This window comes from Molothrus ater, chromosome 3 (assembly GCF_012460135.2).
Source record: "Molothrus ater isolate BHLD 08-10-18 breed brown headed cowbird chromosome 3, BPBGC_Mater_1.1, whole genome shotgun sequence".
NCBI lineage: Eukaryota > Metazoa > Chordata > Aves > Passeriformes > Icteridae > Molothrus > Molothrus ater.
In genome coordinates this window covers 57,693,091-57,705,270 of record NC_050480.2, presented here as the reverse complement: position 1 = coordinate 57,705,270, position 12,180 = coordinate 57,693,091, and the positions used below count along the sequence as shown (strand labels likewise).

Sequence of the window (12,180 nt, the reverse complement as noted above, 5' to 3'; positions counted from 1 at the left end):
GTGTGAAATTGAGTGTGAACAAGCACTTGAATTGCAGTTCATCAAACATAATTAAACTGAAACACAGCAGCAGAAATACCCCTTTTATCTTGTGTAAGGGATGATAATATAAATACAGAGCACCCCAGAATCAAAAAATTGACTAAGCAGATGCTTGCTAGTCTGTGAATTCTTTTGTAATGCAAAAATGACTTTTATCTCTCACTGTCTATTTTTGAATGCTCATCATTGTGATGCCTGGATGTTTTGATAAAGGGCAATAAATATATTTAGCATATGCTTAGTTCATTTAAAAAATCAATCTACTTTATGTAATTTGGCAACAAAAGAGAAATCATTTATAAATGTCTGCTACATTAATCTGGATTGTAACTCTCTTTGATGAGCATTAAAAAAAAAAACAAAAAGGGTAAAAAAAAAGTACAAAGTACTTAAAAAGAAGATGATAGAGCTCAGATTGTGTGATCTGACCTGTGAAGAGTGTGGCATCTCCTAAAGGTCCTACATAAAGTCTCCTTTATCCCCACAGAACATAGTGCAGCACAGACTCAAAATAAAGTGGGTGAATTTATTCCAGAAATGGCCTTGTGGTGTGGAAAGAAAGGAGCAAGATCTTCTCTGCTCTTCATCCAAAAGATGTCAATTTGATCTACAAAGAGAGGCATTCTCAACACCACCTTCACCTTAGCCAGCCATTGCATGGGGGCAGGCATTGCATGGAGCATGAGTTCCCACTGAAAACACAGTGGGGCAGGTGCTACAGTGCTTTTGACCCCAGGTGCTCCAGGCACAGCCTGGACACAGCAGCCAGCCAGTGCAGCCTTGATACCTCCTTCCCACTGACCAGCAGGTAATGGAGAACAGTCTGGTCCAGAGCACAGGCCAGATTTAGGGACGAGTAACATAAACATGTTAAAATTATTTACTTTACATAAGCATAGGGACTCATTTTTTTTCTTTACACTAAGAAAGCTAGGCTTTGAAAACACATTCAGGGATTAGGGCTCCAAACAGGAGATGTTGTAGGCTGTACAAGAGACACAAATTATAACCTTGCATCCCGATCCAGACTATTCAAGCATGATAGATCCTTTGAAGATTCCAACAATCTCTTGGTTCTCTAACTCTTGCATTTTCTATACTTTTTAACTGAAATTTTAACTGAACAGTGTGCTTTCAAGGCAGGAAAATGCCTTGAAAGGACTCAGCTGCAATTTGAAATGCCTGTATCTCTGCTAGATCTGGCCTTCACTTGCTAGGCAAACACATCTGTCAGTACAAATTGCCTCACAGTGGCTTTATACATGATTTCTCCATGATGGAGCTGAGAGGGTGTCTGTTCTTTCCCATTTTCTGTTTGAAAGCATTTGAGCTCTCAAGTCAAGAAAGAGGTCAAAAAACAAGCACTGGCCACAGAGACTTCTCAGATCAGCCTGGAAAACACATCAGTTTTTGTAGCCCTCAAGAAAATAGACACTGTTCTCATTAACTGTACATTAGGCCAACTCAAATGACTAAGAACCCGTTTACAGTCAGGTCACCAGGAAAGCAGATTTCAGCAGGAGGCCAAGGCTGAACATGTGACCCCACTCTAAGGGTCATTAAATATATGTTTGAAATGCCCAAATAAAAGTTCAAGTAACATTTTCTTTTCTTTGCACTTTACCTCCCTGTTTTTGAACCTATGTCACAGAAAGCAGAATCCAGCCCCAAGACAATCTTCAAGGGAAGGAATAATGCTGTAATAACACAGTCAAGCTTGCAACCCTGGCAATGAATGCTTATCTCACACTGCTCTCCCTGTGAGCAATGTTTAAAATAAATAAATACTGCAGGGGAGTTGTTGTTAGCACAATTGTTGGGTTGTATCCTTGTGACAAGCTTTTTATCATAATAGTACAGGAGAGTACAGTTTGTTTGCAATGCAAGTTTGAGCCAGAGTGCAAGAGCACATAAAGTCTGTTAATAAATAATGGGCTGGGCATGTGGGTTTTGCAGAGCGACTTAAAAAGTCAACCCCTTCAAAGTACAACATTATGCAAGTGCTATTGAAACAAAACAAAAGAAAACAGAGAGATTTAATTTCTAGTCCCTTGGAATGACAGACATGCTCTCCCTCGGGAGAGAGTGAGACCCGTGCAAGTGTGATGGCAGGTGCAGCAGTACAGTGTCAGCTGTACAGGAGCGCACCTTTGTGCCCTCCCACTTGTGCTGTTCCACCCAAGCAGTGGCAATGGTACTATGGCTTGCTCATGAATTATGGTACCTTGAATGTGTTTTCCATATCTGAAGACTATTACACAGACAAGAGGGACAGATCCTCAGCAGGACTCAGGTTGGTATTTTGTGGATTTGACAATGTCATACCATACAGAGGTCCAGAGCTTATCATTATTTTGGGTTTAGGAGCTAGCAGCAGCAAATGCCTACATCCTAACCTTCCCAGTGTAAGGACACAATAGACTAGAAAGAGGAAAGATAGCCAGGGGCTCCATAATTTTGCTGTACAAAGCTAACAGCAGTTCTTGGCTGAAGAGGGAACAGTTAATTTCAGTGAACAGAAGGGAGATCAGGTCATTGGCCTTAAGGGGCAGGACCTCTTGCTATAAAGTACATGCCAGGCCTACCAGGATGGTGTGTGACAATACCAGTGCATACTGGCAGACAACAGTGCTTTGCCCAACTTAGGAACTGCCTCATCCCAGCACTTAATAATGTAAGCTACAAATAGTTAGAAAAATTAAACACTTACTTGGTCCAAGACCTATGGAAAATGCAGCAACATAGACAAGCAGGCTGGCCAGTGAGACCCATTTCAGGACAACAGGAACCTCCCCACCTTCCACGTGAGACCCTGTTGTGCTTTTGCCTCCTGCCAGGGCAGTCCTGTTCAGTTCTCCTATCCTGGAAACATCTGGGCTTTGTACATCAAATGACAATCTTTCTGTTGAAGGCCTGCTAGCAAAGAGGTCCTTGAGACTCCCATTGGTGACAGTGAAGTTTCCTGGTCTCTGGAGAGAAGAATCCTCTGGAGACTGGCTTCTGCAGACCTTGGTTAAATTCACATGTATGTTATGGTTCACCAAGCCCATAGTGACCAACGATATTGCCATAACAGAAGAGCCAATACACAGAAAAGTTTTACTTCCAACTTGATCCACAAAAAACGTGGCTGGGACTGTGCTGACCACTTTAACCACTCCAACTCCAGTGGAAGCCAAGCTGGCAGCTTCATTGCTCTGGAACCCAACTGACTTCAAAACAGTCGATGCATAAAATAAAATGTTGGGTTGCCCAGTTGTTTGCACAAAAAAAACTAGAGTGAGTCCTACCAGCATTCGGGCCCTCATGTTGTTTTTTGAACGAAACAGGTCCAAGAAACTATACTGATGTTCATCTTTCAGGGAAGACTTAATCACAGTAAGCTCTTTAGTAGCATCTGATGTTTCCCGTAGCCTCTCCAGTACTTTTCTCGCCGCTTCATCATCATTTTTCATCACAAGAAACCGAGGGCTTGGAGGAAGGAAATACATGGCAACAGCCTGCAAAGCACCCAATGGAATCACCAGGCCAAACATGTACTTCCAGCCATGAGATATGCTGGCAAATGCATAATTTGAAATATAGGCAAAGAGAATGCCCATCACAATCATGAGTTCATTTAATGACACAAGGAGGCCTCTTCTGTGCTGTGGGGCGATCTCAGCGATATACACACATGTGGCAATTGATGATAAAGATATGGAAATACCTATGGCAATCCGGCCCACAATGAGTACCTCGTATGATTCATAGGGCAGCAGAATCAGACTCCCCAGCACAAGTAAAGAAGATGCAATAATAATTGCAAGTCTCCTTCCAAATCTGTCTATAAGAAATCCACCAGTAAGGGATGCAAATAAGGCCCCAAAAAGCAGGGAACTTACAATGACTTCCTGCTCTTTGCAAGAGAGTGTTAAAATGCTGCTCATCTGAAGAAGAGCTCCAGAGATAAGGCCCAACTCATAGCCCATCAGAAGTCCACTTATGGCAGCAATGGCAGAAGATAGAAAAGTGAATGTTCCACAACCTGAAATAAGAGGATAAAACAAAAAACCTTGAAAGGGTGATTTCTGCAACATTCTGACAATTAATAAAAACTTTGTTTGATCTACCAGTTTAAAAAAATCTCTCTGTAACTTTTAGGCAAAGCAGTTAGGTACAATACACATCCAGCAGCAGTGGTGACATAAAAGCTATTTACATAAAAAGCTAATTCTGAAAAGAAAAAACAAAGTAATGAATATAAAATCTTTAGTTTTAATGCCTTTGTGTCCCTTATCTTTCTGATCAAAAGTCAATAAGGTTTTGATCAGGTCCTAAATAATTAAACCGTTTGCTTCAGAATATTATTGCAAAAAGAAATGGTGAGAAAGCAATTTTTGCCTTGAGATTTTTCAGTGTTTTTCCTAAACTGAGAAACTCTCATCCACCCAACTAGAGTACCATGAGCAAGGAAAGCATAAATTTCTTAGCCAAATTGTTTCAACCTTGACTCAAATAAGTAACAAGTTTTCCCTCACCACTTATTATTTCCTTTGTTTCTCCTGAGGATGACATGAAGGCTGCTGGTACCGTTGTTTTTATTTTGCCAAATTGGAGACTTATTCAGTGAGCATCAGGCTGATGCAGGTATGTGGGATATTCTAGGGACACTGATCTTTGAGGTAAACACATGAACTTTCTGGGCTTTGCTCACATCTAAACTCAGATTCTTTGGAATATCTTGATCAAATATTTTGCATCGCTTTTGATGGCCATAATGTCAGGAACAAGAAACAGACAATGAAAACAATGCAGATCATATGCCTTTGAATCTCCACTTTAAAACAAACTCATCTTATACAATTGTGATTCATTGTTTATTGTTACAAGATAGATTTGACTGATCATATTCTACTAACTGTGAAGCCTTTTGCACCCTAAACCTTGAGGAATACATCAATTTGTTATTGTTGGTCTCATTCTTCCTCCCAGCATGATTTTCCTCGCATCATGATGTTGGCTGCCACACAGCTAGGAAAAGAGTAAATCAACTTCTGATTTTGCAATTAGTTAGAGAGATGGGATGTGTCAGAGGAGAGGTGGCTTTTGCAGCATAACAGTCTGTATTTAGTTAATTCTCCTGGAACGAGTGGTATATGGTCTAATTGGAAATGATACACAGAGTTTGTTTATTTTTAGTTCATTTTCTAAGGCATTAAGGCTCTTTGATCACACTGACTGCTCAGAGTTCGTTGCCAATAATTTTGAGCACATTGGTGAGGATCAGCCCTATTTGATAGAGGATATTACATTTCAAAAGCAAATCTTGAATAGAGAGAAGGAGAGCAGCCCTAGCAGTACATCTGCACTGCTAAAGTAAACAGTGCCAGAGCCCAGGCCCAGACCCTGGCATGTGGCCACATACTCTACTAAATTGCTGGCAGGATCCCTGGCACATTTGCAGCCCAAGCCACCTTGTGTTCTCCTAACAACTCCCAGAAGCAAACAATTCCACCACCCCACCCTGCAGCCCCTCCATAGGCAGATGGGTTATTACGGAGGGTAGCACAGCACAACTGTGAATATAAGCAATGCCTCAGGGGTCAGGGGAGATGTGTAAGCCCATTAAGTTTATTAAGATAAGTATCACCTATTAGCTCTCCTAACTTTGAGCCAAACAGCAGCCCTGAGATACTGAGTGCACCAAATGCACCTCAACTCACTCAGCTGCTGAGCTGGTGTGGCTGGCAAACCAGAGATAGATAAGAGATAGGGGAGAAGCACACGGTTTTGTCTTGATGGGCTATAAGGACACAGAGGGAATGGGATTATTGTGAAAAGTCTTTCAGAAGTGGGGGGCAGGTGGTAGATTTATTGGGAATGGAGATGGGACATCTTGAAGAAAATAACAGAAACAAATATGCAAAATGCTCCAGTGATAGAGCAATCTTTTTTATATTGTTGTTGTCCAGATCTGTTAATATTTCTAAAGATTTTTCTTCTTTTATATCTACAGTATCTGAGACCATTTCACTGATTTTAAATAGAAGCATGGGTTAGGTCCTGCTGTACTTACTTCCTTCACCCATTGAACAGTACTTCAGTGGAAATACTGCTGACTACAGCTAAGCTGCTTTGTGCTGCATCCTGCAATGCACATATGCAGTATTTGTTTTATCATTGCAAAACATAATTTCTCCTTCCCGTTTATACTTTTGCTTGCTTGCTGCATATTATTGTATCTGGAGTTGCTTGCTTGCTGCATATTATTGTATCTGGAGAATATACCCTTCCAGTGAATCCTGGCTGGAAATCTGGGCTGATAACAGCACAGTGAGTGTTGTGCTGAAGGAATGAGCATATCAGAAACTAAACTGCTAATCTAATCACAGTGCTCTGCCCAAACTACTGTTCAGTGCTGACGTTTGTGCTTTCTTGAATATCTCTTGAATATTTTACATCATTGAGCCAAATATATTTTATGTAGGATTTTACCTCAATTTATATATTATGGACTAGAGAGCATTGTGTTCATCCAGTCTGACACTCACAACAGCACAACATGATCCTTCAGACACACTCAATATGTTTTATCTGAACCAGGTGATTTAAAACATTCAACTTTGATTTAAAAATGGCTATTGATAGAAAACCAATGACTTTAAGTCATAGGTCATCCCAATGGTTAATTGCTTTCACTGTAAGCTATCTGCAAATTATTTCTAGACCTAATTTCTGCAACTTTGGCTTCCAGCCATCAGATCCCATTCTCCATGTCCCCACACTTAACTGTGTTCACTGAGTACAAACTTATAGCCTGCCATTGGGTCATCCACAGACATCTCCTTTATTAGCTGCTTACCCTGTGAGGCTTTACAAGTTCACCAAATTCTTAAGTATTCAAACCTCTGTTCTCTGAACTTTTTCAGACCACCAACTTCTTCAGTAAATTGTGATCTGGACCCAGCGTTCCTGCAGTGATTACACAGTGCCAAAGAGAAACTTGACATAATTTTTCCAGTCCTGGTGGACACTTCCCTCTCTGCTTGTCCAAGGATTCTCACAGACACATACAGAAGCTTATCATCTGGTTATCATTCAGGAAAACCTACTTCTTTTCAGACTGGATTCTTTCCAAGGCACTGCCTTGTCTTTAAATATGGCCTGCCTTGTTTTATGCTAATGAGGAATGCAAATCACTTTACATTTGTCTGTATTAGGGTTCAACTTACCTAACTGTGAAATATCTACATCATCTCTAGATTTCTCTTGTAACCACTTGAGAAAAATAGGCACTTCTAGACATCTGAATTAGAGAGGATGCCTACTTCCCTCCATTGCCTATAAAAGGAAACTGTGTGGCTTGCTCAGATGCAGATGTCTAAAGTTAGCAGAAAGGAACCCCAGACAGCACATTCACTTGCAGTCAGCAGGCCAAAGCATCCGAATTGCATTCAGCCAGTGACATGTCCCATTTATTAAACACCCATCACCTTTATCACCCTGTTAAATAATTTGTTATTATTTTCTTCCAAAAAACTAAGAACGTAAGTAACAGAGGGGCAAAAACTGAATTTAAGGCTCTCCAGCCAAAACACAGCAGCATGGACAGTGTACTCTGTTGATACTTTGAAGTCTGTGTCCTGCATAGTTCTTAATTCCTAAAATGTTGGGAGTGTCATTTTTGTATGGTTTCACTTTCTGAATGAGTGTCATGTCAAATATCTTGATAAAGTCCACCACCAGCACTGTTCTTTACAATCCAAACTGTGCTCACATCAGCCTGTGGTCCTTAGATCAGAGAAATTGAGATGGCTATTTATTTTTCGTCTGAGAGTCTGTACAAGTTGGATGTAGAGCTTGGACATCTGGGAATTGATAGGGAAGCATTCAAGCCCATATATTTACTGCTTCTCCAAGCAGAGCAACTTGATCAATGTCTTCATGTTTATTTTTTTTTTTGTTTTTACTGGGTCAGCTGGTATCCTTCTTCATGTGTCCAGTGACACATACTCACAGTTGTACAGAAATAGTGGAGGGCTGTAACTAGAGCACCCCTGAATGAGAAGCAGATCCTGACGTGATGCAGAGGGAGACACATTGTCCTCTTGCATTAGCAGCAACAAAGTCAGTAGTTAACCTGGTGTCTCTTGTCCCTCACAGGCACTATTCCACCGAAAAACATTGTTATATCACCATGAGCTTTTGTTTTAACTGGTGTACCCGAAACTTGCCTGCTCACCACTGCCTGCTGAGTTAAACCTTGAAGTCTCTGCTCAGTTTCCCTTCATGACCTTCCTCTAGGCAAAATTCCCTCTGACTTCAGCATATGTTTTGCTTTAACATTTCCAGATAAAAAATGTTGCAGTAGTTGTACTCACAATTCTTTTAAGTGTCACTTTGAATGATGCTGCTGGCAGTTCTTAGGCATTCCTTTTTTTTACAAAAAGCTTCTTTATATATTTATACATATATTTCTCTTATTTTTATGAGATGCCAACAGAGCATATGGCAGTGTACAGCCCAGGGGAATAAAATATTTTAATGATAGCTACCAGACAATTTTCTCCTTCTGTCTGCCACTAATGCCATGGCTAATGAGTGTGTGGCTGGTATGTGACAAGTGATTGGAAAGTCTATTCTCTAGTTTCCCATGTAAACAAAGTGGTTTCTCACAACTGTTGTTCAAGTCAAAAAGCAGCCCAACTTGGCAAACAAACCTATCTTTAAGAACATTTGTTGGAAGTGTTTATGCTTGGTTCCTGAAAAGGAGACCAACTACAGTTGTAGTACAGCAGCACACTGTACTGACCATGAGGCTGGACGGGGCCAAGTACAAAGGGTGTGCCCCTTTACTCACTTTCAAGCACATATTTGGGAAAATACATTCATTCCAAAGGCACAGTATTTGGTCTGTGCATGTATCTTATGGGCATTATGGATAAATGATCAGTGCCAGGGAAGATCCGCAAGCAGGCTGATTTGGGAAACAGCACTCTTCACCTGCCTAATGGGAGGGAGAGATATGGGAAAGGAGCCCTTTCCTGCCCAGTTTGGCAGTACCAAGCTCCATGTTAGTCAGACTCTGAGATTTCTGTGATGTAGTTTTCTTTGCTTTCTCCCAAGAGATCATTCAGGGTGCATATAGAAAACTACGGGGGCGGGGGGGGGGTGTTAGGGAGAATACTTTATGTAACCTGTGCAAATATATCTATTTGGATAGGAGCAGACTAGACAATCTCTTCCACAATGGTACTTTCTTCTGTTTACTTTGATTCAATCTGAGATGAGAAACATCTCCATTTAGAAGGGAAGGAAAGTATTTTCCTGTCAGGAAAGTTCTTGAAATCCTTGCAATTTCTTTGATCTATTTAGACCTTTGGAAAGTGAATTCAAGTTCTGTCAACCATTGGTTAATAAGCACAGGTTAAAAAACCCTAATGAGTTGAATGCATTGCCTAGATATAAATCCACAGCATGGAGTATCTTTTTTTTTTTAATAGAATGATATCTACTTTTATCTACAATAAATTTTAAAACTACAGCATCTGTATTTGAAAATAAGCTGTCTCTAATAACAGATTTGTTTTCCACCTGAGTGCTGTCTGACATACAAAATTTCAAGGGATATAGTATTTAAATTTCCCAACTTGTATGAAACAGTATTTTGCTGAAGTGTATAATATGAGGATCTTTTTTTTTTAGGATAAATGTTTGATGGCATGTATTGGGAATTGCTGCATAATTAAATCATGGTTTTGCTTCTCATAAAAGGTAATTTTCCCATTTTCATGTTATCATGATCTTTGCTGTGCTGCCACAGTCACTTTCTCTATCTCATCCAGTTGTTGGGTATAAAGAGATATATGTTACTCTGTTGCTGTATTCTAACACCTGAGGTTTCTTTAGATCCAGCAGCTGCTCAATAGGTGCATTTCTCCTATTACCTAAAATACATCTGACCTACCAAAAATAATGTCAGGGCCATGTGGGATCACAATCATTTGACAAATGGGAATCCTCCCACCCAAGTGTGAAAGGCAAACCCAAAACAAATACTTTGTAAATTGAACTAAAAGAGAAGGTCGAAACAAATGTTCCACTAATCTAAACTCCTCCAGTGGTGGGAAGCACTGAATACTTTGTACAGTATAAGCCATAATGTACTTTGTAAACAATATTCAAATTTCATTAACAAAACAATGATGGAAAGACAGGGAATACAGATCCCAGACAGACCCACCATGGCCATGTCCTCTCTTACTGCTCTGCTATGTAATTTCATTATGTCAACAGGCAGCCTATCCCCTCATTACATGAAATGGCATTTGGGTTTTGTTTTGTTCGTTTCTAGTAAGAATCAACAAGTTCTTTTAATTTCTAACTATGTAATTACATATTCCTCAGGTTACTGCTTTAATTTTTGAGGGTAAGGATAGATATGCAACTTGCACATACTCTTCTAACCTTAACCCATGTGCTGCAGAAATTTTGCTGTTTATTGCTATCCTATAACCATCTGCACTGCTCTCCTCAGTCCCAAAGGCAATGTTAAATGTGTCTGCCCACCTACTGACTTTCTGTTCTTGGCTAACCTCTGATTCCAGTATCAGGAGACATTGCTTGACGGATCACTATTACACTCCAACAAAGCATTTGTGCCTATGGTTCCTGAATATTCCTGTGTTAATCAGTTCATTCAGCTCAAAGTGAACAAAATCTCCTTGGGACATTGTCATTTCTGGCTTATGACCATGCTGTCTTGTTTGGGTACAGCTTATAATAGGGCATAATAAGCCTTGTGGCTGAGAAATATCATGATTGTGGGGCATTATCCCCTTCATCTTATCATCTGGGAAAGTGTTTGAAAATGCAAAACCACACTGCAACTGAGAAAAACTGGCTGGGTAGGACAGCAAAGATGAAGAGCTATGAAATGCAGTTTCTGCACTTAAAACTTATTGCAGAATAAATGTTAGAGCTAATTTTTGAGGGTGTTAGCACAGAAACCCTGTTTCTTCCTGAAATGCTAGGGAAGTAAAAACAGGAGGGAGACCCTGTCCCCCCACCCTGAACTGTTCCCCTGCGTGGACAGGTGCAGTGCTTGCCTGGACTCCCTCCACTCACTCTGGTGAAAGGGCTGAACTGCCCCCGAGTGTGCAAGGACCAGATCACTGCTGTTAGAGGGCAGCAGGTTCTCCTATCGTTCAGATGGCTGATGGTCATAAAGGAAAATGATTTACACAACAGACAGCACCTACACGAGCAGTAGGACCAAGGCCTTTTAGGGAAAGTATCACACATTCAGAATTCATTCAAAATTCATTCAAAATTCAAGCTGGCAGTCCCCGTCCTTGCTCACATGTTCCCCTCTTGCACGTTTAGAAACTGAGAAGGCACGTCCCGGGCGTCCCTGTGCTTTGTGGGGCCGAGCGTTCGCGATGCGGGCAGCTGCAGCTGCCACAGCTGGCTCTCAGCTCCTGCCTCCTTACCTGCTGCAGCCGGGAGCCGGCAGCGGCTGCAGCCCCGGCCGCGCTCCTCATCCTCCCCTGCTCCCATCGCCTGGCTCTGCTGGCTGAGGTCCTCCGTGCTCTGCCCAGGTGCCATCAGCGCCCCTTCGCACCTTGGGCGGGAGCACTTCACAGCGCCGCGCTCCTTCCCCGGCCGGCCAGGAAAGGGCAGCTTGTTTTCCTCATGGCAACAAGTTCCCGAAGCTGGCTGAAACCAAATGCAAACCACAAAGTGGCTCGTGAACAACTTTGTTGCTATTTCAGAAGGCTTTGCCCTTTGCAGTGACACAGGCTGTTGCTATTCTGGGGAGCCTATTGCAGGCGAGGGGAGGGCCGTCTGTCGGAAGTATTGCTTTTGCCTCTTAACAAATAGTTGGGACATCAGACATCTATCCATGCACAGCTCCATGCACATTCCTTACCCATTCACTTACAGGGTCTCTCTCTTTTTTCCTCTCTTTTCCTCCTCTCCCTGTGTTCATACACACAGGTTTTTAGCAGAGAAGGCACACTGAAGGGGAGGGTTTGAAGTGTTTGCTCTGTCAGCTAAAGTTAAGGCACGGAGCACACACACACGGCATTGCTGCATTCTTGTAACTTCTGAGCAAATTATAGTGAGAAGTAGTGGAAAGGAAAACAACCATGA

At 41.5% G+C, this 12,180-nt stretch overlaps 1 protein-coding gene across 1 annotated transcript in view; it reads right to left on the bottom strand.

Annotated features, from left to right (window-relative positions):
* SLC2A12 (solute carrier family 2 member 12) overlaps positions 1–11,712 on the bottom strand; it is a 30,290-nt gene extending 18,578 nt beyond the window's left edge. The window contains exons 1-2 of the mRNA XM_036379295.2: positions 11,517–11,712; positions 2,753–4,069 (exon numbers count right to left, since the gene is read on the bottom strand). Of these exons, the coding sequence (XP_036235188.1) occupies positions 2,753–4,069; positions 11,517–11,631 (1,432 nt within the window). The 5' untranslated portion in view covers positions 11,632–11,712. The remainder of the gene's footprint in view (positions 1–2,752; positions 4,070–11,516) is intronic.
* Between the last annotated feature and the right edge of the window lie 468 nt (positions 11,713–12,180).